The sequence below is a fragment of the Gopherus evgoodei genome, chromosome 7, assembly GCF_007399415.2.
Source record: "Gopherus evgoodei ecotype Sinaloan lineage chromosome 7, rGopEvg1_v1.p, whole genome shotgun sequence".
Taxonomy (NCBI): Eukaryota; Metazoa; Chordata; order Testudines; family Testudinidae; genus Gopherus; species Gopherus evgoodei.
In genome coordinates this window covers 54,597,391-54,624,924 of record NC_044328.1, presented here as the reverse complement: position 1 = coordinate 54,624,924, position 27,534 = coordinate 54,597,391, and the positions used below count along the sequence as shown (strand labels likewise).

The 27,534-nt window shown below is 44.1% G+C and overlaps 1 protein-coding gene across 10 annotated transcripts in view; it reads right to left on the bottom strand.

The window, feature by feature from the left end:
- LDB3 (LIM domain binding 3) overlaps positions 1-27,534 on the bottom strand; it is a 255,403-nt gene that overhangs the window by 30,515 nt on the left and 197,354 nt on the right. For 6 of the 10 annotated variants that reach the window (XM_030569175.1, XM_030569173.1, XM_030569174.1 and 3 more), the window contains 3 exons: positions 22,669-22,704; positions 20,622-20,828; positions 16,437-16,607 (listed from right to left, as the gene is read on the bottom strand). The exons of 1 other annotated variant lie outside the window; for it this stretch is intronic. In XM_030569175.1, the coding sequence (XP_030425035.1) occupies positions 16,437-16,607; positions 20,622-20,828; positions 22,669-22,704 (414 nt within the window). The remainder of the gene's footprint in view (positions 1-16,436; positions 16,608-20,621; positions 20,829-22,668; positions 22,705-27,534) is intronic. 3 more of the 10 variants (XM_030569179.1, XM_030569180.1, XM_030569181.1) reach the window with 3 other exon arrangements.

Genomic DNA, 27,534 nt, shown 5'->3' with positions numbered 1-27,534 from the left:
TTGCTGGTTTGCACCAGTATGAGAGGCCCCGGTGCTTTGGTTTGGTTTGTTGAGAGTGACAATACTGACAGTGAAGTTGATTCCAAAATACTATAGGACAAGCAAATGTGGATAAACTACAAAGTGAAATAACAAAATAGCAACATAAGGATAACAAGCAGCCTATCACTGTATCCTGTATGAATGTCTAGCATTAATGTGACAAAATGTAAAAAGAAAGAAAAAGCTAGTTAGTCAATGACATTTCAAAACAAACTACTACATTTTGATTTGGGAGTTTCTCAGCAAATTGTGTAATGCTAATTGAGCCCAAGAGTTTACAGCTTTCTGATTTATCCTGTGCTTTCCCTCCAGAGCATGATACTGTTTAGGAGCATAACTTTATAGGACTGATTGTTACTTAAAAATAAATCAGGAAAAAGGCAAAATAATAAAACATTCATAGGAAAAATTGAAGTTAAAAAAGATAATTGTTTGCAGTGCAACTACTCCTAGGATTTTATATACAGGATAGTGCTATCATCCAGTGACCAGACATTTAGAACGGACACAGGCAATTATCAGCACTCCAACCTGTTCAGAGTCAGTTAGAGGTCCTTATTGATTAAGGCAGGCAGTTTCATAATCATAAAAACAAACTCTGAAGTGATTTTAACCAATTTCTTAAACTGGAGAACTGACAGTTTTAAAGCTTGGTGTCTTCTTTCTCTCTTTCCCTGTATCAGAAACCTAGAAATAGAAGTCAGCAAATGCACAACAAATCTGTCTTTTAGCCCAAGTCAACCAGTAGACATGCATTTCTTACCGAAGGTTAGGCAATAAAAACAAAGTGGTGACAACGTTACAAACTGAACCCAGAAAAAGAAACATGGAAAGTATTTGTGGTTTTATTTTTCTCCTTTCTCACAATGTTGTTCATTTCCATTTAGATGAGGTCCCTCTCATCATTTTCTTGGAGGAAAAGAGCTGGCACCAGTTTGTATGGAAAAGACAGTTATCTTTTCGTACTGGTGTACTTCGAGTTGTGTTGCTCATGTCTATTCCACAATAGGTGTGTGTGCTCGCCACATGCACTGGTGCTGGAAGTTTCCCCCCTAGCAGTACCCGTAGTGTGGGAGCGCCGCCAGTGACCACTGGAGTGATGTCTGTTTGGAGCAGTATAAGGGGACCTGCACACTCCCCCCCACCCTCAGTTCCTTCTTGCCAGACAACTCCAGCAGAGGGGAAGGAGGGCGGGATGTGGAATAGACATGAGCCACACATCTCAAAGAACACCAGTTATGGAAAGGTAACTGTCTTTTCTTCTTCAAGTGATTGCTTACGTGTATTCCACAATAGGTGATTCCAAGCTATACCTTCTGGAGGTGGGTAGGAGTTCACAAGTTCTCGGGACAGAGTACCGCCCTGCCAAACCCGGTGTCATCCCTGGTTTGGGAGACTATTGCATAGTGCGAGGTGAACGTGTGAACCAAAGACCACATGGCAGCCCTACAAATGTCCTGTATAGGGATGTGGGCCATGAAGGCAGCCAACGAGGCCTGCGCCTGATTTGAGTGCACCCTCACAATGGGTGGCGAGGGCACACCCGCCAGTTCATAACAGGAGTAGATGCACAAAATGATCCAGCTGGAGAGCCGCTGACTGGAAATCTGCTGGCCTCTTGTGCGCTCAGCTGAGGCAACAAACAGTTGTGAGGACTTTCTGAACGGCTTGGTCCGCTTGAGGTAGAAAGCCAGAGCCTGCCTCACATTGAGCATGTGGAGATAGCGCTCCTCACTAGTCATGTGAGGCTTGGGGCACAGGACTGGTAGAAATATGTCCTCACCCATGTGGTAGGCGGAAACCACCTTCAGGAGGAATGCGGGGTGTGGACGGAGCTGGACCTTGTCCTTATGAAAGACTGTATACGGTGGCTCGAGGTCAGGGCCCTGAGCTCCGAGACCCACCTGGCCAACATGATAGCCACTAGGAATGCCACCTTCCACGAGAGGTGAGACTAGGAACACAGGGCTAACGGTTCACACGGGGGCTCCGTAAAAAGAGCCAGCATCAAATTCAGGCCCCATTGTGGGACCAGGGGCTTAGATTATAGGTAAAGCCAGTCCAAACCCTTAAGGAATCGGCTAGTCATAGCATGGGAGAACACAGTGTGTCCTTGCTTCAGGGGATGGAAGGCTGATAAGGCCGCCAGGTGCACCCTGACTGACGAGGGCACCAGGTCCTGGGCCCTCAGGTGGAGGAGTGAATCAAGGATAAGCTGGATCACTGCAGACATTGGGGACACACCTTGGTCTGCCACCCACCTAGAAAACTGAGATCACTTCACCATGTAGGAGTGGCGAGAGGAGGGCTGTCTATTTTCGAGGAGGATGCGCTGAACCTGTTCTGAGCATGTTCTTTCCTCACCACCTAGCCACTGAGCAGCTACGCCATGAGGTGAAGAGCTGCCAGGATGGGGTGGAGGAGGCGGCCCTGGTCCTGAGAGAGCAGGCCTGGGTGGAGTGGCAATGGCCACGGTGGAGCCACTGCTAGGCCCGAGAGGGTCCCATACCAGCGCTGCTTGGGCCACTCTGGGGCAATGAGGAAGACTCTGACTTTGTCCATCTTCATTTTCTCCAGGACTGATAATAAGGAATGGGGGAAAGGCATAGAGAAGCTGGCCTGACCAGGATAGGAGACATTGGAGATAGCGCCCTTCCCTAAGCTCCTCCGGAGCTGAACTGGGGGCATTGTCGGTTCTACCGGATCGCAAATAGATCCACCTGGGGAGTTCCCCACCTTCAGAAGAGCTGGTGGGCCACTTCTGGGTGTACAGGCCACTCGTGCTGAGAGGAAAAGTCTTTGCTCAAGCGATCCACCCTCACGTTCTGGGCACCCAGCAGGTGAAAAGCTTTTAGGTGGATGTTGTGGGCTATACAGAAATCCCACAGACTGAGGGTTTCGTGGCAGAGGGCAGAGGATCGGGCTCTGCTTTGCCTGTTGATATAGAACATTGAGGCCATGTTGTCAGTGAGGACCCTGACTACTTTGCCCTTCAAGTGTGAGCGGAAGGCCATACCTGCCAGTCGCATCACCCTGAGTTCCTTGACATTTATATAAAGGGTCAGGTCTTGCAGAGACCACAGGACTTGGGTCTGAAAATTCCCCACATGGGCCCCTCAACCCAGGTTCGATGCATCAGACATCAGTTCCAACGACGGGGCCCTGTCCCTTCAAGGGACCCCTTCGAGCATGTTGCTTGGGGTGGACCACCAGCACAGGGAGCTGATCACCGAGTTTGGCAGGGTGAGGACCTTGTCCATTCTGTCCATGGCCTGGGAGAACTTCAAGGCTAGCCAGAGCTGGAGGGCCCTAATCCTGAGTCTGGCATGGCGGACCACGTATGTGCATGCTGACATATGACTTAGCAGCTGCAGGCAAGCCCTGGCTGTCGTCACCAGGAACCCTGCGATCGAATTGATGAGCCCTTTCAGGGTCTTGAAGATGTCTGGAGGGAGAGAGGTCCTGGCCGATGTTGCATCCAGGAGCGCCCCGAAAACTCTATGCGTTGGACTAGGACTAATGTGGACTACGTGTTGTTTACCAACAGGCCCAGGGCAGTGCGTGTGGACAGGAGGAGTGCCACATGATCCCTCACCTGCGATCGGGAGGTGCCATTGACCAGCCAGTCATCCAGATAGGAGAATATCTGGACTCTCGCAGCACCTGAGGTAGGCCGCTACTACTGACATGCACTTTGTAAAGACCCCGGGGGCAGGAGCCAGACCAAATGGGAGGACCATGAATTGGTAGTGATTCTGTCCCACCACGAAATGGAGGAAGCACCTGTGCCCTTTGAATATGTGGATGTGGAAGTACGCCTCCTGTAGATCGAGGGCAGAGTACCAGTCCCCATGATCCAGGGAGGGGATGATGGAGGCCAGGGAAACCATGCAGAACTTGAGTTTCACCATGTACTGGTTCAGGCCTCACAGGTCCATGATGCACCTGAGCTCCACTTTGGCCTTCGGGATAAGGAAATACCAGGAGTAATACCCCTTGTCCAGGAACTCCTTGGGCACTGCCTCTATCGCTCCTAGTTCCAGGAGCCGCACGACCTCCTGCTCAAGCAGAGCCTTATGCAATGGGTCCCCAAAGAGGGATGGGGGGGTGGGTGGGGAGGAGCTAAACTGAAGGGTGTAACCTTGGGAGATGGTGTTGAGGACCCATCGGTCCAAGGTGAGGTGCAACCATTCCGGGAGGAAAGCACACAACCAAATGGAAAAAGGGAGCTTTACTGAGGGCGGTACCCCTGAACATCCCATCAAAAACGCTGCTGAGAACTGGCAGGGTACCCCTGAACATCCCATCAAAAACGCATTTTACCTGCCTGCTTGCCCTTAAAGGACCGAGGCTGGGGGGCAGGCCGAGACTGTCTTTGCAGGCGTTTTCTGTAGTTCCACTGCTTCTTATGGGTGGCCTCATACTTCAGGAGGGCAGCCTGGAGGGGAGCCTGCTGCGGCTTGAACTTAGGTTTTGCCGGAGCAGGAACATAGAGGCCGAAGGTCTGGAGGGTTGTGCGGGAGTCTTCCATGCCGTGCAGCCTTGTGTCTGTTTCCTCGGCAAACAGAATCTTCCCATCGAAAGCGAGATCCTGCATTGACAACTGCGCTTCGCTGGATAGCCAAGAGAGCAGGAGCCATGACACTCGTCTCATGGACACTACCGAAGCCATGGACCATGCAGCCGTGTCTGCTGCATCTGAGGCAGCCTGCAGGGATGCCTTTGCAGCCACTGCCCCTTCCTCCACAAGCTCCTTAAACCTCTTTTTATCCTGCTCCCAGAGGGAGTCCTCAAACTTGGGGAGGGATCCCCAGAGTTTAAACTCGTAGCAACCCAGGAGAGCCTGATGGTTTGCTACTCTTAGCTGGAAGCTTGAGGACGAATAAACTTTTCTCTCAAAAGTATCCAGCCTCAGAGAGTTTTGTTCTTTGGGGCTGTGGCTGGCTGCCCCAGCTGTTCCCTGTGGTTGACCGACTCGACCACCAAGGAATTGGGAGCCGGGTGGGTATACAAATACTCGTGCCCCTTAGGGGGTACAAAATACTTGTGTACCGCCAGGGCCGGCCTTAGGATTTATGGTGCCCTAGGCGAGATTATTAAACTGGTGCCCCTGTGCCTGATCTGCTCTTAGCAACACAAACATAAGCTTACAGTATTGGAAAACTTGCCACATTCAGGTTATTAAAACCAGTTTAACTTAATTAAGCACACTGTAATGCTGATGGACTAGCACTAAAGAAGCAGCACTAAAGAAAAAAATTCTGATGAGAGAATGATGCAAATTTTTTTTTAATTTATCAAAATTTAATGGAAATTTATATGAAGAGGTATTGAAACAAAGATTTGTTTTTAATTAAAAGCAATCTTTCTGGCTTTTTTGGCTGCAAAATCAGTAATAATGTCATCATATGACAAAGACAAAGTCGTGTCTTGTTCGATTGCAAGAATAGCAAGACCAGTTAAGCGTTCCTGACTCATTGTAGAGCGGAGATAGTTTTTAATAGGCTTTAGTTTTGAGAAACTCCGTTCTCCTGACGCTACTGTTAAAGGAATTGTCAGTAGAATATGAGTGGCAATGTACACATTAGGATATATGTCAACAAGTTTGCGGGTATGAATAAACCGTACAATGTCCATCACCGATTTTGCATGTGGCAACATTGATGACAGTGTACTCAATTCTTCGTACAGTTCAAGTCCATTTAAATCAAAACTATCACTGTGCTTCAGGAGGCTCTCTAGGTTCTTGCACTTTGTCATTAGTTGCTCGTTTTCCTATTTCGTTGAATTTAGTTATGTCATACAAAAATCCAAACTGTTCATGGTGTACTTGCAAGGTATTAAACCTTTCATCAACAGCAGATACTGCTTTATCCATCACAACATTAAAAAATTCAACCTCAAATTTCTTTTCTGGATCGTTTATGGGCATGATCTGCTGTACAGATTCTTCACAAAGAAGTGTCCTTGGCCTTTTTAACTCATATTAACTATGTATTTACTTTATGAAAGTTGGAGAAAGCATTGTGAAAACGTAAAATATTGGCTGCCCAACTTCTGGGCTGGCAAAAGTTATACTGACTCACAGGGAAAAAAAAAAGCAGGAGAATCTTAGTACAACATATGGTCACTCTATACCAGGGGTCGGGTCGGCAACCTTTCAGAAGTGGTGTGCCAAGTTCACTGTAATTTAAGGTTTCTTGTGCCAGTAATACATTTTAATGTTTGTAGAAGGTTTCTCCCTATGTCTATATTATATAAATAAACTATTGTTATTATCTGAGGTCTTGGCCACCGGTCCTGCTCAGGCCACTGCCAGCTGAGTAAATGAAACCCCAAACCGGCAGCGGGCTGGTGGCTGGAACCCTAGACAAGGATCCCAGGCCCTGCTCAGCCCGCTGCTGGTCTGGGGTTCTGACCACCAACTCCTGCCAGCCAGGATCCCGGCCGCCAATCCCCCCTCAGCCCGCTACCAGCTTGGGATTCTGCTCACCCAGGCTGGCAGGAGGCAGAGTGGGGCTGGCGGCTGAGCTCCTGACTGGCAAGGGGCCGGCAGCTGGAACCCCAGAGTAGCAGTAGGCTGAGTGCTGCTGGCACCCCAGACTGGCAGCAGACTGAGCCACTCAACCCCCCATCGGCCCTGCTCAGCCCGCCACCAGCCCACTCAGCCCGCTGCCGGCTGAGTGAATGGAACCCCAGGCTGACAGCAGGTTGAGTGGTTCAGCTGGCCTGCTCAGCCCACTGCCAGCCTGGGGTTCCTTGGTGGTCCCCAGGCCAGCAGCAGGTGCTGAGTGGGGCCGATGGCTGGTATCCCAGCTGGCAATAGGGCAGCAGCCGGAACCCCAGAGCAGTGATGGGATGAGCCGCTCAGCCTGCTGCTGCATACCATCAAAAATCAGCTCACCTGCCACCTTTGACATGTGTGCCGTAGGTTGCCGACCCCTGCTTTATACACTAGTAAGGAGATGAGCATATTACAGTTGTTGGAGGGCTCTTATCAGGAGTAACAGGCTATAGGAAAGTCAGTCAACATTTTTTGTTTCTCTGATGAAAACTGGCCCACTCCCTGCCTCAAACCAAACCTGTCACTAATAATTGTCAACAACTTAATTTTCTGTTTTTGGCTAAGATATTGATTTTTTTTTAAATAATATTGAAATTGGATTCAGGATTGTTAGCAAGAATTTTTGGCAAACAAAGTTGTTAAATGACAATCTAAATGGCAACACAGTACTGCTTTCATGCTTGGCTCACCCCGCAGCCCGCTGGTCCAACAGCTGCAGTAGAAGAGGAGATAGGTGGAAAACTGCAGGACCCCAAAATCCACCTTTTGGGGTGCAGAGTGGCAACAGCAGCAGCAACCCCTCAGGTCCAATCACACGCCAATGGGCACCACCACCAGCCTTATGGACCATGGTGAAGTTAGCACAGCATCTGATCTCAGGGACAGGGCACCCATGGAGCCACAGCAGCTCATCCTGCCCTGTGCAGCTCCCCCCGGATGAGATGGATCGCTGGCAGCTGCCAGCCTGAGGGAGAGGCGCTCCCCAGCTAGGGTGGCCAGATCCAGATGTCCTGATTTTATAGGGCCAGTCCTGATATTTGGGGCTTTGTCTTATATAGGCACCAATTACCCCCACCTAGAGTGACCAGACAGAAAGTGTGTAAAATCAGGACAGGGATAGGTGGGGGTGGGGGTAAAAGGAGCCTATATAAGAAAAAGACCCCAAAATTGGGACTGGCCCTATAAAATAGGGATATCTGCTCACCCTACCCCAATCCCGATTTGTCACACATCTGGCTATCCCCATCCAAACCCTGTGTGACATTTCAATTCTGGCTGCCTGCCCAGGAAGTGAGTTACTTTCACTTTCATTCCTCAGCAAGCAGCCAGCCTCCCCTCCCCCAACCTACCCCCAGCACCTCACCCAACCCAGCCCTGACGGAGGGGAGGGAGGAGAGAGAGAGGGGTGCTTCTGAGGAGGAGGGAGAAAGGAGGGGGTGCTCCGTGGGGCAGGGGGGAGAAGAATGGATGTTATGGGAGACAACAAAGGATACTGGTTCCAGAGCCACAGAGCCTACCTCACCTGACCTCAGCCGGGGGGAAAGAGTCACACTCACTGGTGAGCTCCTTTCCCAACCCTACCCCCCTTCCCTTCCCAGAGACCCCAGCAGCCAATCCCATTCCTCAGACTGTGCTGCATTCGGCTCTCTCTAGGACCCAGCAGCCCTGCTTCTACACTGTCTGGGCTGCCTGCAGAGTGGTGCCCCCAGGCAGTGTGAGGCCCTACGCAGCTGCCTATTCTGCCTATGCCTAAGGACGGCCCTGTGTACCGCCTTCTTAGAGATGGGAGCCAACGAGGCTGGTGTCTGCCACAGGACATGCTTCATGGAGCAGCAAGGCCACCCTGCCCTGTGCCGAAGGGGACAGCACATTGAACAGGGAGTCTGAGGGCTCCTCCATCTCCTCTGCCTGGAGGAGGAGGCTCACTGCCACCCTTTTTAAGAGGTCTTGGTGGGCTCGGTAGTCCTCCTGCGGGACAGAGGGGGGCGAGGCCGCAATCAACTCCTCCGGACAGCGTGAGGAGACCGGTGCTGAGGACGAGTCCCTCCGACTCCTTTCTTGGGGTCTAGGGATGGAGGCTGACGGTGCTTCCAACACTGTGGCCACCAAGTGAATTCCACTGGGGGCTGCACCAAAGCCCACATTGCCCACTGGTACCACTGGGGTGGCCACGACGCTCGGTGCCACTGCACTTGCTGAGGCACCGGCAGGGCTGGCTGTTCAGGCTGACTAGCCTGGCCCACAGACAGGCAGCTGTGAGCAGAGGCTGGGCTGGTGTACGACCCGCTGCTGCCTCTGGACTGGGAGTAGCAGCAGTGCCGGGATTTTCATCAGTCAAGGGACCGCGATCTCAAGGCAGACAAACGGCACCGACGGTAGTAGCTGCTCGGCGAACGGCCTCGATGGGTGGACCCGCGATGGCGAGATGCCAGCGATCGATGCCCTGGGCTATGGTGCCTTGGCAGAGAGTTGGAGCAGGAGTCCGAATGGGAACGGTGTCAACAGTTGTGCCGTGACTGACTGCGGTACCTCCTTCGAGATGAGGACCGTTGGTGACATCCCCCATGGTCCTGTCAATATTCGCTCTGCGAAGACAGGTGGTTCTAGGAGTCCCGGTCAGACAGCACCCATTCAGACAGTCTGGCTGGCATCGAAGGTGATCCACATGGACTGAGACCTGAATGGTCACTGGGTGGTGCGCAGTGTTGGGAACGTTCCCTTGACCGAGACCGGTACTGGGCTGGCGGCAACTGCGGCGATCCTAGTGGCGGCTTTCATTAGCTGACATTAGTGGAGCTTCGGGCACTGGCTTGGATGTGACATTCCTGGCTGCCTGGAGAGCTTCAGGTGCAGATGGCATCCAGACATCCAGAGAGGCCTGCTCCGAAGGGGCTGGGTTACTCTGCTCAACATGAGTCAGAGGCCTAGGGCCTGGTGGGGATCGAGGGCTACCTGAATGGGCCTAGCCTCTGTCCCAGACTTCCCTCAGTGCCGTTGCAAAGAGGGAGTCTTTCCAGTCCTCTTGGCATGCCCCATGGAAGGGGAGCGGTGCCAACTGGTCAATGGTACTGGAGGGTCTTCACATACTGACGCCACGGTGCCGGGTACTGGTTCAGAGCGGTGTGCCAGCGCCGACTCCATCAGGATGGCCTGGAGCCTAATGTCCCGTTCTTTTTCAGTCCAGGGCCTGAACAACTTGCAGATCTTGCACCTTTTGCTGATATGGCTTTCTCCCAAGCAGCGCAGACAGTCCACATGTGGGTCACTCCTTGGCACAGAACACCTACAAGAGCCGAACGACTTAAATCCTGGGGCGTGGGACATGCCCTGGCCTGCGCTCACTAACTAATTAAACTAACTGAAATAGCTAACTGACTACAGGTACTAATGAACAAACAAACAGTTCTGGGGACAAGCTGCAGCAAAACTGGAGCTGAGCAGTTCCAATGCACCTTCACTGGTGGCAAGAAGGAACTGAGGGTGTGGGGAAGCAAGCAGCTCCCCTTATACCGTGCCAGGCAGGCACCACTCCAGACGACACAGTGGGGCGCTCCCCTCTATGGGTACTGCTAGGGGAAAAACTTCCAACACTGTGCATGTGGCGAGCACGCACACCTATTGTGGAATACACATGAACAATCACTCCAAGAAGAACCTGTAGTTGGCCTCATGAGCAGTTAATATACCATGGACGTAACAGGAAGCAAATACCTTACTAGTTACTTCCTACTTACTAGTACACACAGTCACCATTTTTCCCTCAATTACACCAGGCCAAGCCTAATGCAGTTACATAGGTGTAAATGAGAAAAGAATTTGGACCACTGTCAAGAAAACACACACCAGATAGCTTTTGTGTCTCAGGATTTTAGATTCAGGTGATGCTTCCTTAGTTTTATTCATGAAGAGCAACTGGTTCATCCAACTAAGTCTGATTGCAAAGTCCAGCTCTGGGATTTTATGGACAACAGACTAGACTTGGATTGCTTTTCAATGAATGAAGCCCTCAGGTGGAACAAACAATTAACAGAGAACCTTGGGAACTGGATTCTCCTGTAACTCCTACCTGGATCAATCCATCCTTCCCGTCTTATTCCTACTTAGTAGATACTGTGCCTGAGACAGGACTGTGGTGTCAGTCTGAGTGGGCAGTTTTTAGAAATCACTAACCTGCTATAAAAAATTGTTGTGAGAAAGTCTTTCTTAAGCCATCACATTTTTTCTGGCTTTCTTTCCCTCTCCGTCTGATGGATTTGTCAGTGACTGTATACACAAACAGAAGTTTTATATCCTACCTCTCTCTCGCTGCTCGCTGATGCCTTACAGCCCAGCAGTTGTGACACCATAATGACTCCTCTGGCAGTTAAATGTCAATATCAGAAGCACTGGACTGTGGCATCGCTGAACAAATCAGACAGCAGGGAGAAGCTGAATATAAAGGAGACAGCTTCGGTTTATGAACAAATTATCTTAATAATCAGTTTGGTTAATAAAATAAATGCTCCTCGGAATAACCTGAAATCTGCATTATGAAATTTTTGAAAGTTACTACACTGCCAAATGTTGGCAGGGTCCGGTGCTAAGACCACAAATATTTGGAATTATTCTTTGGAGCCAATGTGCAGTTAGTTTCCACTCCAATTACCTCTGCTGTGGACCAACCATGAGCAATTGCTTCTAGGGGTATGTCTACACTACCTGCCAGATCAGCAGGCAGCGATCAATCCAGTGGGGATCGATTTATTGCGTCTAGTCTAGATGTGATAAATCAACCCCCGAGCACTCTCCCGTCGACTCCTGTACTCCAGCGCGATGAGAGGTGCAGGCAGAGTTGATGGGAGAGCTACATTATTTACATAGCTAAAGTTGAGTAACTTATATTGATCCAGCTCCCTAGTGTAGACCGGGGCTAAGCTGCTATTTGCTACTTGCTGCAAACAGCTTCTGAGCAGTTTCTGAGCATTATTCCATATAATCACTATTCTAATCTGTTTCTGCTTTCTTTGCCTTATTATGGGAAGCTGAATGAATTTGCACATTTAGGAGTCTCTTCATTTATCCATGTTCAAGTGATTTTACATCTGTAACTCCCATTAGAGCTAAGGGCAATCACCCTTGCAAATCCCTTTTGCTGCCATTTTAAAAGAGACCCCAATAGTAGCAATCTGGAAGGCTTGGAATGCAGACTAACAAAATTTTGATGCAAATTCCCTGGCTTGCGAGAGTAAGAACCAGGACTTACATTTGTTTACAAATTTTGTTCTTATCTATGGATAAGGTTTAATTACAAACAGAGAGAAATATTTCCCATGAGTTTACATGTCAGCTAGGACCACATCCTCTAAAGGAATAACTTTTGAGTGCCAATCATCATGCCTAACTATATGTAGTATTTTTTCCCCCCTGAGCAAGTAAGAGAGCTTCTTTGGTAATTAAATTTTTTAATCAATCTCAATAATCTCAGACCCAATTCTGAAATAAATAAATTCTAGTTAAAATCAGAGAGATTTGGGTGGGAGGGAAGCATTCAATCGGACAAGATAGACCCAGCACCATTTACAAGTGTAACCAAGCACAGAGTCGGATGCAAATGCAGTAAAAGAATTCTTTTGGAAAATATTGAGCATCCACCCTTTGAAAATAAGACCTCTTTAAGATGTCTCAGGCTGGAAACCCAAAAGTAATGGAGGCATCCAAAATCACCGGTCACTTTTAAAAATCTTGGCCATACACATAGAAAGCTAAAAATCGACACTTATCTGAATACTTGTAAAACTGTTTAGTGAAGTGATGCAATGTCAATAAGAGGCCCCCTTCCAAGATATTGAAGGTATTATGGCAAGATTTTCCAGTCCTGGCAACATCTGGCTTCTCAGTGAATTCCCCTAGCAATTATTTTGCTCTATTTCACCATATATATACATATTAAATTAATCCAGTGCCTCATTAACTTTATGTAAAGTGAAAATGTATGGACCACATGAACACATCAATCAGTTCTTCACTTCTCCACATGATCCTTGAGTTCTTACAGCTCTGATTGCTTTCATTTATTTATTTGGAATGGCCATGGTTGCAGATTTGACCTAGGATTTACACTGTTTTCAGACGTTAATGAGGAAAATTAGAAGTCAATTGTAGTGCCCAATGAGATACATTTATCTCTGGTGTATCTCCACTGAAGTCAGTGGAATTACACCAAGAATTAATTTCGCCTAGTTTGGTTTAGCTTGCTGAATATGGGAATTATAGAATCAGATGGCGTGCTTAGTGTGCATATTTACATTCCAGAACCAATAACGATTTTCCATCCCATAGCTCTTTCAATTCTGCATTGTTGCTAGAGCAGGGGTGGGCAAACTACAGCCCAGAGGCCACATTCGGCCCTTCAGATGTTTTGATCTGGCCCTTGAGCTCCTGCCAGGAAGCAGGGTCGCGGGCTTTCCCGGCTTTGCATGTGCCATGGCTCCCAGAAGCAGCGGCATGTCCCTCTCCAGCTCCTATGCATAGGGGACGCCAGGGGGCTCTGCATGCTGCCCCTGCCTCAAGTGCCACCCCTGCCCAATGGGCTCCCAGCCAATGGGAGCTGCAGGGATGGCGCCTGCAGAGAGGGCAGCGGCCAGAGCTGTCTGGCTGTGCCTCCACGTAGGAGCTGGAGAGGGGACATGCCGCTGCTTCTGGGAGCTGCTTGAGGTAAGTGCCGCCCAGATCTGCACCTCTGACTCCCTCCTGTGCCCCAACCGCATGCCCCAGTCCTGATTCCCCTCCTGCCCTCCAAACCCCTTGGTCCCAGCCTGGAGCACTCTCCTGCACCACCAACCCTTATCCCCAACCCCACCCCAGAGCCTGCGCCGCCAGCTGGAGCCCTCAACTTCTCCTACACCCCAACCCCCAATTTCATTCATGGCCCACCATACAATTTCCATACCCAGATGTGGTCCTCGGGCCAAAAAGTTTGCCCATCCCTGTGCTAGAGAAATGACAACATATTGAAAGGTTTGAGATATGCTTGCATAGTCACTTATATTTTCTATAATGTTCCCCAGATTTTTATATATAACATTTCTCCAGATTTGGCCTTCAAACCTGTGAGCTCTTTTCACTTCAAACAGCACCTTGCGGTGATTTCTGTCTGTTTTATGCTGAGATAAAACACACTTGGATAATTATTACCTCAACTGCATTACTAACTGACTCAGTCTCTCTCATCATCAGCACTATCTAATTGTGCTCAAATAATAAATCTTAAATCCATTGCCTTCTCTACTGTTCAGCTTGATTAAACATAAATGCTCCATAGCAACTAGGAAAGCCTGGCAGAAAGCATTATGGTTGCATTCTGTGTTTCTAGTGATAACTATTTCTAACCCTTCTCCCACTAGTGATCTGTCATTAGTTAATCCTTGTTTAAATACAATAAAAGCAGGTCTGATGAACCTTTAAAAATGAGTCAGTTAGTCACATTATGATCCAAATTTTTCACTAAGTAAAACACAGTCTGGGGTTGCCACCTCTCTTAATTAGACAAACACCACACAAACAAATTTGAATTTGACCTACAACTAGCTGTCTGAGCTCTGAGAATATTTTTTAGTCACGTCCTTTAAACCTAATACTTGAAAGATCAAGATTTTTTCTTAGCTTGGTTTTAATTTAGACAAGATCAAAACAAACAGGCGGCTCCATTGAGTAAATTTTACACTTCTCAATGTTCTCTCCCAAGCCAATCTTTTAAGAAGTTAGGGACCTCAAACTGGAGTGAATAATGAAGAGTGAAAACAATCTAACTGAAAAGAAAAAGGAGAAATGTTTGCAAATATACTAGACTGAGCAGAGATAGCAGATTAAACAGTGGAAGCTGCTTGTGACATGTTCTTGAACCCAGGGAAAGGTTTAGGCTGTGACAGACAGCTGGGGCCTGCAAGCACTCTGCAGAGGACACAGTAAAAGCATGAAAGCATGTACAAAAGAATGTTACAAGGAGAACAATAGTGACATCTCAGAACTGAGCCATGTATGAGTTCAGGTATAAGACGACCACTCTACAGACCTACAGTATAGCACAACCAAGCACATTCCTACAGAAGACAAAACGCACAAGTTACAGAAAAAATATTAAAACAGGACTCTCTGGATAGCTAAGAAAGGTGGTGGTTCAGACAAGTATCTTGTTTGAACGGCATACATTTTTACCCTGTAAAGACCAATATATTTGAATCAGAAGTCATGACAAGCATTTAAATATTCAGCTAATGCCAGAGTAAAGAGCACAAGGGTCTTATGGTCATTTTTGTTGTGGTCAATCCCAAAAGGTTGTTTATATTCTTACCTATATGGAGTAGGGATTTGCTTTTCAAGAATGTATTAGACACTCCATTTTCTTTGTGCAGCAGTTTAAGTAAAGATATACTGAGGGCTAAAATTATTTAAACAATTATTGTATGTGAAATGCTTCTCAAGCAATGATGTTATCAATATAATTATGAAAATAGGGTGTAGTACTTTGCTTAGTCTCCTTTTGCTGGCTGGATGTCTGACTCTATGGCATCAGAACAAAAATACAGAGTCAAACAAAAAGTATTTTGAAAGAAATCTGAGATATTAGCAGCTAAAAAAAGTCAATATTCATAAATATTTTTAAAGTGTCTTGGTGAAAGAATAGCAGGTTAAAAAAAAAAACCCAAAGTCTTTAGAACAGAAAGAACATTTCCTACCAAATTATGCAATTTTAAGATACTGTAGGTCACATTTTGAGCCTCTATTATTTGAGAGTAGTTCATATTATTGAAGGGGAGACTTTTTGTTCCTGGCCACTTAAAGTGGGCTAAAATGTGCAAGGTAAATGATTTTCAAAGCTTTTAGGAGTAAAAACTCTAAAAGAGAAAAGAAAAAAGGTACAACATGAAGTCACTCTTATTCTTTTGACAATTATTATGATGCAAATAGCAAGATTGTAAACATCACCCATTTTCCCCACAGTCTGAGGAGTCTGTTCACCCTAGATATACATGTATAATTCTCTGTATTATATAGCAATTATGAATGCTCAGTGAATTGAGAATAGACTCTGAATTACTACCTTTGTTCCTTTTTAAATCCTGTATTAATTGTAAAGTTAAATCTTATTAGAAAAAAAACACAGTTAAATAGAAATAAATCAACTTAGTGCCTTTATAGAGAAGTCAACCCTCAAATGAATGGATCTACTGACATCCCATACTTGGCACATCCCATAATACTGAGGTCTGTCACATTCCAGTAGATATCAAAGATCCTACTATACACAGTGTGTTATCACTCAAAGCGTTAAACTGCATTTTGCATTTTCTTCTTTGAACTTCTAAAGAACGTTATCTTTGCTAAGGTATATTAAAATCCAGATGGATCTTTATATTAGCTTGCCCAATTTATTAACCTGTTTATTTCTTGATAATTTTAACACTGCTGTAATGCAATGTAAAGTATTTTCACTTGCTATTTTAATTATTATGAAACTTTGGTGTCCTCACTACCGGTGATAAAATAGTTTTATTTTTAACGTCAGATTTTCTTTTTTTGAAAATGTAAGTTATATTCCTCACTTACAGAGATATTTGATTAATCTTGTCTGAAATTAGTTTGCATCTTGCAATTTCCTTGCAAACAAAAATTCCACACTCCAACAATAAACAACTTCAGAATACATAAAACGAGGCAACACATTTTCCCAGTATTCTGCAAACTTGAATAAAGTTCTGCTCCCCACTCCCATGTACACACACAAATTCACAGCACTTCTAAACACCAAACAGGGAGACATTTGCAAAAAGACAATGCAAAAAAGCATTACCTTTGGAAAGAGGAAGAGAAGGAATCTTGTACTACAGAGATGGGAGTGGCTGATGTTGGTGTCATCTGACTGGATGTGTTTTGAGTAGGACTAGCAGGCTGATTGGCTGAAGCAACTGGCACACGAGCAGAGGCAGAGCTGGTAGACACTGGCGCATGCTCAACAGGTGTACTAATTAGAGTTAAATTAAATAAAACAAGAAGCATCTTAAAAGGTGTACGTTTACTGTGTAAAGGCACAAAACCCACTGTGTTTAACTCCAAAAGTTGCAAACAGAGTGGCAAGCTGGATAATTGGGGGCGGAGCACAGATATGGAAGGTCAAAAGCACATTTGTTAAGCTTTTTCTGTAGCTGAGTTAGGACTAAAATTAGGTTTAATGCTGAGTTCAGTAATGTTCTCATTTGGGTGAAATTCATCCCACCGCACATAAGGCCTTACTGCTCAATCCTGGTCCTACTGAAGTTAATGGGAAAAAAACTCCCAGCATGTGAGACTTAGGTGGTTGTGTAGAGGCCTGCCAAGAACCGTCAGTGCTAGGGTAAATTTCACTCACTTATGCATAATGTTAACTTCCGGATCAGAGATTACATTAGGTGGAAGCATTAAAAAAATTATATTGATGAAAGGAAACCAGTTGTACGATATTGTCATAGGCCTGAATAAACAGAATTGCTACAAGTTACTGCTGTTCTGGATGTTACTGAGCAGAAACTATTGGAGTGTAATCTCCTCAGTGCAATGTGTGGGGTGGTGCATTTCTAGGGAGCTAATTATGGCTCAGTCATTCTCTGCTCAGCACTTTCTTCATCCACCAAAAATTTGAGTAGCAAGCCATAGCCCTGACATGCCCCTCACCACCCCCAACATTAGGGCTGAAAGAAGGGATGGGGCAGCATGTAAGTTTGCTATACCAGTCCAAAGCCTGCCTGGGAGATGAAGTTAGTTTCTGCTCCCTTTGTCACACAAGTGGAGCAGGAGCAGACCAGAGCAACGTATCTGCCCTTATCGGATTATAAAATAGGCTTATTGAAACCAAAACTACATCTAGTCTTCTTGTGTACAAAATATTGATTGTAACACTATATTTAGGTACTTCTGTGTCCCTCAGTACCATGATATCTGAACACCTCGCAATTGTTAATAGATTTTATCCTCACAACAACTCTGTGAGGTGAGGAAGTGTTATTCTATTTTACAGATGGGAAGTGTAGATTAACTGATTTACACAAGAAGTTTGTGGCTCATCTGGGGAATTGAACCTAAAGCTCCTGAGTCCCAGGCCATTGCCTATCGATTAGACCATAGCCCCTACCCAGCATGAATAGCACATGCTACATTCAGGAGGAACTCACCATGTCTTGTGCTGAAATGTTTTAATGACACATGTGAAAAACAGAAGGCAAACAGTGAATTTACTAGCCAGCTGTCAGAAAATGAAATAAACACACCTGAGTCATTTGGAACGTTCCCATTTGAAAAGGAAACAAACAAAATTCAAAAGAAAGAAACAGGGGAAGGAAACAATTTTATATTTACAAAAAAAATCCCCATCTCTCTCTCTATATATTGTATCTACCACTAGCTACAGAATGAATAAACTAGTGAAAATATCCACCACATTTACAATTTAGGCTTTCAAATTCTTCCACATAAATTTTCCAACCTTCATACACATATGAAAAACTCAGATCTAATCCTCATTGTTCTTGATGTCATATTTTAACATGCTGTGGATTCATCTGCCTCAGCCACTATCCAAATATATTATGTATTATTTAAAACATATAACACTGTAGCTGTACAATGCCTTGGCTTCAGAGCTATGAATGCAATACCATGTTTACAGATAAAAGAAAACACAACGTATTTGACTGTCTCTGCAAGCAGTGTGGTAGCTGCATTTCCTCTTTTTGCAATGGATATCACACCAAAGCGGAGATACTCTACATTTTACTGTTATGTCTTAGGTCTGGCAAATTTGCATGGACTGAAATCATGCCTTAAACAAAATGCGATTTACTGTATGTTTTTTCTTAACAAGAAACACAAATGAGCAAGACAAAAAACCATGGGTGAAATCCTGTTCCCGCTACAGTCAATGGGAATTTTGCCACAGGCTTCATTGGCGTCAGGGTTTCACTCCATGGGTAATAAGCCTATCGTATGGTTATTCAATTTTTGTAGTGGATCTTTTTCAATGTGAGCTGAAACACATACCCAATAATTAATCAAACAAAGGAACACTAAGAACTTATGTGGACATGTACCTGTGTGGGGGCAGGTTTGAGGTGGATGGGCATGTTACAGTAGATTTAATAAAACTGAACGCAAGCACATTAGACTACATTATAAGGACATCAAACAATAATGTTACATGTTTTTAAGGTTTCTTTACTTAGGCACTAGAAATCTAAAAGTCACAGAGGCCTGAATCCTTCTCCTGCAACTACAGATCACTAGGATATGCATTCATTATTCCAGAGAATAAGAAGATAGTTACACAAAGCATATATAAATAGCTCATTTAGCAATGTGATCTTGCTGCCTTTAACTTCTGCACTTTGGACCTAATACTTTGTTTACTTTTACCAGTAGAATCCAGAGTAACTTCACTGTCTTTACTGGAATGACTCCAGATTTACCACAGTGTAATGATAGCAGAAACGGGTTGTTCCCTGTTTTATGAATGCTTGTAATTCTGTTGAACAATCAGTTGTTCTATTAACTCCTATAAAATCTTAGACTGGAAATACTTTCCCTATTAAAGGCAATGGGTGGTTGCCATTGACTTCACCAGAGCCAGGATTTCACCTTTTGTATCTATAGGAGGCACATCCCAAACACACCAAAGAGCAAGCTGTAGAAATATGTAGCAATTTAGCAAGTGTCTCTCTCTTTTTTTGCATAGAAATAATAATGCTTAGCACATATACGTCTGCGGCTTGAAAGCTCTTTATGAACATTAACTCTTAGAACTTTTCTTTTTAGAAATGGAGAAACAAATCCAAAGGGAATTCTGCCCTCAGTTAATATATTCAACCCACTGAATGGGTGTAACTTGGAGCAGAATTCAGAGTAACCAAAAACAACCATGAGAATCAGTGGCAGAGCCAGGAGTTTCCTAGCAGTTCTTCAGATGTCTGCTGATTGACAAAGGATGAAGTAATGGTTTATAAAATGAAACAGCTACCGTATATCAAAGCATGAATAGTAATTTTATGAGTAAGTACCTTAAAGTGATTTACTGTTGTTTCCTTACTGGTTCTTCTCCAGTTCACTTTTAACCAACTCCTATTCCATCAGTCTTTACAGTATTGTATATTTTAAGGGGATAATCAAAGGAAATGTGAGTTCTTAAATAGCTCACTATTTTCTTAATAAACTATAAAATGAAATGTTCAGCATGGTAAAGTTATGTGGATGAATATACACACACGTATGTATATTCTGTTACCATTTTGATGATCACTCATGAGAAGGAACACAGTTCAGCAGAGGTTAAGCAGATGATAATGATTAACAACCATATTTAAAACACATACACAAACACACACAAACACTTAAAAATAAGTACAGTTTACACTCCTTTACCTGAGAAGAGTCCTAGCCCTATGAAATTCTGGGTTTAAGAGTCTTGCAATAGTAACTGAAGAACGGGTTATTAATGCAGTAGTTAGTCTCTTTTAAGTAGTGCACAAAGTTGTTTTTGTTTCGGGTGCTCCAAAGAAATCTCTGGTAGGGTAAAGGATTGAAATTGTAGGGAAGATAAATGAAAATGAGCAGTCAAAGAACTAATAATCTCTTCTACTGTAGCATATATTAATGATGGAAGTGCTGGAGATTGCAGTTAGCGCAGAACACAACATGAATGTGTTTTGGACTTGCATTAGTAGAAAGAAGAGCTCTATTCAGATGCCAACAGCATCCATTCAATAGAATCAGCTGCTGTTTCTGTGGAGATGGTTCCTAGGTGGCTGTCACCTGTCTGCTGGTAGAGGAAGCCATTAAGAAGGTCACTTACAATGGGAAGCATATGAACTAAAAATTGGTGAAATTTATAGTACGTAGATATTTGCCTTTTAGGCAATGGGATTTTTCATATGAAAGAGTTAGAGAATGTTATTACAAAACCATACCAAAGCCACAAGCCAGGTCAGTTATGGAGTTACATGTTGCAGTATACCTTTGATTATTGGATGAAGTAAGAGGGGCTTTCTGGCCAGTCCTGATGTAACTGGCTTCCCTTTGACTTGTACTCGTTCCAAACCTCACGGAACCCTTGGAGGCCACTGGCTTAGCTTTATCAATGTTGGCATCCATGGTGCGTGACTTAGGAGGATGCCAAATACTTGAGGTCACATACTGTGCCACATGATGAGAACCTGTAGGGCTGGGTAACAAAGATTAGAAGGGTGTATGTGCATGAGATATATTTTTAACCACATTACCAGTTGTTTAAATGAATATTAGGTCTTTCAGAGCTAGGAAGAGTACCAGCCAAAAAAGCAGCCAGTGCCTTTAAGTGAGAAGTGTTTTATTTGTTCCACTTAGTTTTTTGAGATCCAAATGCTTACCATGTAATCTAACAAACAGGACATAATTTCAGAACACTCAAGTCTACTCCTCTGACGTAGGACTTAGTATTTCAATGCACTGGGAAAGGCCTTAAGGAAAAAAAGTGAGAAACTGCTGAACCTCAGCATTAAAAAAAGCCAGGTTAGCTCTTTGTTTGATGAAGAAGGCTTCAGTTTTCAGACTGACATCTTATTTGGGAAGAGATTTACATAAGCAAATCTCTAATGTCCTCTTATTTTATCCCCTAAGTCTCCTTTGATATCATTGCAGAGTTACATGTGAAATCACACCAATCTTCAGTGCTGTACTAAAGACTATGGCCAGGAGTCATTCTGAAAACCAGGATAGAGATCTACAGGTTCATTAAAGTCTTCTTTATCCTTCAGCTAAAACTGGAGACCACATTATTGACATCACAATATCAAAATAAGACCTAGCAGAAATGAGACAATGGAGACAATGGAGGCGAAGACATGTTACAACACAACCAAACATAAGTGACTCAGTAGATATAGTGCGACCCCAAAACCAGACAGATGTCTGAAATTGTTCAAGATAGTCCAACAAAGAGAGATTTGCAGTTAAGTTTCAATGAAGCAACCCTGTAATCATGTAGTCAGTCCTACACAAGCAATAGCAATAGACACTACCCTTCATTCTCTGCTTCTGTTATTTAACGTGGATGTGGTTGCTAATTATTTCATATATCAACTCCCTCCCCCTCTGTTCCATCTTATTGGTATGACCCAGTAAATTGCTGATTTTTTTTTTCCTTACTGGGAATCCCAGTCATGACTGGTCATGTTGTTAGTGGTGACAATCCTCACACTTACTCTGATTTTAATTCTCTGCAATACTTTTTCAAATACAGGTTATTTTAAAAGCAGACATAAAACCTTGTTGCGTCTGGAGTAATCAAGATATCAGAGGAAGGCACTGTCTTAAATCTTTATTTCTATGCTCTAAACTTATAAAGAGTTGCTATGCTCTGATAAATAATGGCAGAGCTTCATCCTAGAAGTAGTTGCATTTCAATGTTTGGCGCTGAAGTTATTTTTATCTACAGCTACATAAATGTATATAATATAGATATACACATAGATAGACTATGAATTTTGTAAGTGCATTGGGATATTTCGGGAGGAAAAGCACTATATAAATGCAAAGAAATACTAGATGTGGGAAGGATTAGTATCTTTTAAATCCATGATCAATAAAACTCAAGAATCAGATTTAGAATTGCTTTTAAAATGCCAAGAAGTTCAACTAATTTAGATTTTAAAAAACTGTGGAGAAGCTTAGACCACAACATGGGAATCTGATTAAAAATGGAAATGGTTCTTGAACTTCTGGACTGTTCACCTCTGCTGAACAATGACAATATTGAACTTCAAAAACATCAATCAAATGCTGCTTATTTTTCTGTTTTCTAGAATTAAAGGTAATGTGGTATATTTTGCACAATTCCAATATAGTCTGCCACCTGGCCAGGAATCTTTCAAATATCTATGTGAAAATGAACATCCCTAGCAAATCATCTCAGCTGAAACACCGTTATAATTCATCTGTTCAAAGAGTGCATACATCTGATGTATTTTTAGGTAAAAACTTTGTGTGGAAAGTCTGAGGGAAAAAGAATACACAGCAAACGTTACCTGTTTTCAGCTGCTGCAGCAACATTTTCCTTGCCACTGTGAAAGGAGGGGATACAGTATGAATAAAGCAAGTGCAAGTACCAGTGGTGGGGGAAGAAGGGAGAATAGCAGCAAAAGAAGGCAGCGTGAGGACAGATGTTTGGTTATCAAAAGCTTTTTAGAGTTATGTTCTAGATGTTTATGACTATTGTTGTTGTGAGAAATACCCTAGAATCATTTTTTTTCTTTTTAAGAATTGGATAAAAAATGTGCTGGAACCCAGACGTGTGATTTTTTTAACAAGCTTTCTCTGTTAATTGTAGGCTATTTCGTAAAATGGAGGCTCAGCGACACAGTACAAATCAGCCGTTCCGTGTATGTACAATATATCATCTCATGTATAGCTTTGGCTTCAACAATGGTCCTGTTTAAAAAATAACCCTTTAGTATCCCAGTAGAACATACTCATGTGCCAACTCCAGTTTGTGAAGACAATCATAGTCAGAGTTGGTTTGTCCCTTGGTAGCCAATGTTCTGAAGTGGTAACCAGTCTTAGAGAAGATGTGCACTACCAGTATGTGCTCTATGTGAAGCTGTTGTTTTTAAATGGCTAACAGGGACTCCTACGAGATGGGCTGCATTACGTCTGGGCTCACTTAAAAATGTGTAAGAGGCAATTCATCCTGCCCAGACAGGCCCTAAGGGACAAAGCCTAGGATTATGCCTCCACAGTGTGGAGCTCAACTGGAGCTGAGCAACATGGTGAGGCTACATGCAACAGAGACTCTTGTCAGATTCGTCTTCTCCCCTCCCTACCAAGGCTTTACTCTCCTCCTCCCCCAAAAGTAACAAGTTCATGTTGGGGGACAACGAAGGAAGGGAAGGCATCTGGGGCATTCGACTCCAGCCCTGCTTTCCGCTCCATGGTCGTAGTGGTGGGGAAAGAGACAGCAGGTGGCACAGAGCCACTTGGAGGGGTGAGCTGGCAAGTGCCTTAATGAGGTGCCATTTTGAACTTGTAATACATATAAGACTCCAATTTACTTTAATGTGCGTCACACAGGAGCTGAAGGACAAGACACTAAGGCCCAGTCTAACATCTATTTAAGTTAAATGAAGGATTCCCACTGAAGTCAATGGCAAGACACCCACAGATTTCAGTGGTACAGAATTAGGCCTTGGTCCTGCAAACACTTATACATGTGCTTAACTATAAGCTTCAGATTAGTTTCAGCACAGTCAATGAGACTATTTATATGAGTACAGTTAAGTATGTGTATAACCGTTAGAAGGACTTTAATCCTCCATCTTATAATTTTGAAACATAATTTTTCAACTTATTAAAATCTTTTAGGACCTGATTCAAGAAAGTACTTAAGAATAGGTTTACATCTATTCCTACTAAGTACTGTACTAAGTACAGTATATGCTTAAATGTCATCTCGAATAGGGATGCTTATTCTGGCACCTAAGAGTAAAAAAAGATGCAATGTATTTTTAAATCTACTAATTTGTTAGGCCAAGTCATTTTTCTACTTTGCTTATGGTATTTAAAAAGTTTCACTGAATATTTCTGTATAAGATACTTATTACCATTGATTATATACTGTTTGACTGTTTCTAATCTGGATATAGGTTTTTTAATAATACAATACTAATTAAGAAGCCATTTGCTTTCAAAGGTACTTGGTAGAAAGATAAAGTACGATTCCTCTTATAGCCACAGTGAGTCGGCCCTGACTGCATCCCTTAGGACAACAGAAATCCTTGATAGCAGCTGCTGAATTTTCATTTTCCGAGGAGGAAGTGGGCTACTGAAGGAGGTTTCCCCTCTAGGAAGTGGTGTGTGTGTGTTGGTTGTTGTTGGTTCCGTTTTTTATTTTGCTGAAGGGAAGGTGGATAACATAGTAGAGATAGAAGAGCCATTCCCTTCTCTCCATAAGGTGGGCTAATATTAGTCACTGCTGTGCATGTATGTTATATATAAATATACTAAGCTAGACCCTTAACAGGTGCAACTCAGTGGAGTGCCACTGAAGTCATATGAACTACTCTAATTTACAGCTGTGGGTCTGGCTCATTGTATCTGTGTTGTCTCTCCTTTTTCTCCTTCTCACAATATTTCCTAAACTCAAAAGTGTATGAGTCCAAGGAAGCTTTCAAAACCCACAATGACAGAAATCAAGCAGAACAAGTCTGTCTGCCTTTAATAAGGATGTCATAGTGCTCAGAATGGAAGATACTGGCTTAAAACTGAATCCCCAAGAAATGTGAAGCTGGATCAGTTCCCCTCTCTAGAGTGATGACAAACCAAACACTAGCTCTACAGATGACCAAATTGTGAGTTCACTGGAATGTAATATATCAAGTAGCCAGGCTGAAAAAGGGATGGAGGGGATATGTTAGAGATTTAGTCTGTGGAAAGAAAAGAAGTGTTAAAATAATATACCAACAACCAAAGTCATGCAAGAATATTAAAAAACAAACTCATAGTGTGAAAAATCTGAAGCATGATTTATTTCCAATATAGCAAAATGGGTTATAAAAAAAAATGCATAGTCCAGACCAAAAGACAAGCAATTGGGATAAGGCTTCTAGTAGCATTAGGCCACTGCAGTTATGGTTAACTTGATTCATCCTCTCCTGCTACAGCAGAGGTGGGCGAAATCCTGGCTGAATTGAAGCTAATGGCAATACTCCCAATGACTTCACTGGGGTCAGCACGTCACCCTAACTCTTTCACTGACTGTGCAAGTGTAGGGCACTGCTTAATGATGGTGGCAGGGGAGTTCTGATAGTTAAAGGAGAGAGAGGTATGGAACAATTATAATAAACACAATTCCACAGAACAAAGCAGGAGAAAAGGAACTGATTTAGAGCAGAGAGAAAAGAGACAAAACAAACTCAAATGCACACAACACATTTTCATCAGGGACAACTCCGTAGTTGACTCAGCTGAACTGGAATTTGGACTCAGCTATTGGTATAGAGTATTGACAGAGGGTTTTGAAGATTAAACGGACCAAACCCTAACCCTTTCCACTATGTGAATGTTGAACTTAATTTGCTTTCTAAAACCACTGTACTTATTGCATTTAATGGGTCAAATTCATCCCTACTACAAGCTCAGTAAAGTCAGTGGAACTACATCACGGAAGAAGTTGATCGAATGATATTTAAACTATTTTTGTATTGTGATTATACAGGCTGATCATACAAATATGATTATAGAGGTGGAGAGTAGCTTTGGGCTATCAGGGAGAGATTCAAACCTGGGCTTTCTTCAGTCCCTGTTGTCCCCCACACAGGTGAACCAGCTGTAGATAGCAGGGCCTTGTATAATGTCTCCGCTACTAAAATGGTGGCAACTTCCACAGACTTCAGCAGGAGCTTCATATGTGCATCAGAGAACATATTTGTCCATTCCACTGTTAGTCTCAGTTACACAGTGCAGTATATAGTTGAAATTAGAAGACGATTGATAATACAATGCATGAAATGATCATGAAGACAGATCAAGTGAACTGAAATAAGACTTTTAAAAACCAGGGGTCGGCAACCTTTCAGCAGTGGTGTGCCAAGTCTTCATGTATACACTCTAATTTAAGGCTTCGCGTGCCAGTAATACATTTTAATGTAAACCGTAGGTTGCTGACCCCTGCACTAAACTATCAAGCTTAAGAATTTTAATAAATTAGGTAACAAAATGCAACACACGTTTGCCATACACATTTACAAAAACACACTTGTTACCTTCTGTCGAATGCCAAAAGGCTCTGAACTTTAGAGAGCTTTAATAAGGATTTTAGAGAATCTGAACAGCATACAGTACAGTTTACAGTTGTGTTTTTCACTTAGAAACCAAATGTAAGAGATTGTTAAACCAGCACTCAAGTTAAGCACATTTTCCACTCACTCCTAAAAAGAGAATGCTAGACTTTCTCCAGAATTAACAAAACTAATTCCTCTAAAATCACGCAGATACAGAGAGGACAGATTAGAAAATAAAAGAAATAAATTTTGGAATAAAGAAAAAAATTGTGGGTCATTCTGCAGTTCTCATTCCTGCTTTGCTATCTTTATTCTGGGTTCAGCTCCCTAACTCAGAACCCACCTGTGCTGCTGTATTAGAGTTCATCTAATTTTGCCATCCTGCACTTTGAACTGTATGCTGAGACTTGATCTACACCGGTAACTTATGTTGGTATAACTACATCACTCAGGGATGTGGAAAATCCACACCCCTTAGCATAGACCTCTCATGCCTCTCCATGTGTGTGACCTCTCCTTGGCTTGTGCCCAGCCTGGGGCCACCATGCTTTCCCCGCCCCAAGAGTTAGCTGCGGGGAGTGGGAGGCCTCTGTCCTGTGCAGCACAGCAGCTGCCTGAGAAAGAGCCTGGCTGGGGAGGTGGTGCTGATGATGGGCTGTTCCCCATTCAGGCCTGGCTGCTGGGGACAGGGGCTGAGCGAGCCAGAAACATGCCAGGGGAGTGCGTGCTCTGGCTTGCTTGGCCCTTGTCTCTGGCAGCCAGGCTTAGGCTGGGGGATGGCTCTCCGCCACCTCCCCAGCTAGGCTCTCTCTCAGGCCAGCCATCGTACTACACAGAGCAGTGACCCAGACTGGCAGCATAAGTGGCTGGTCCCACCCCTTCCGCTCCCCACCTGGGCCCAGCTGCCAGGGACAGGGGCCGAGCATGATGGGAGGCAAGCACAGCAGGAGAAGGACAGAAACCCTTTCCCTCCCCCCCCAGCAGGCCAGGCAGAAATCAGGGGGGCACCTAACACACACACACTCACATACCCAGATTCCCCTTTACGCATCACCTATGCCCCTGAGTGACGCAGATACACTGACTTAACTCCTGGTGTAGATAGCGCTATGTTGA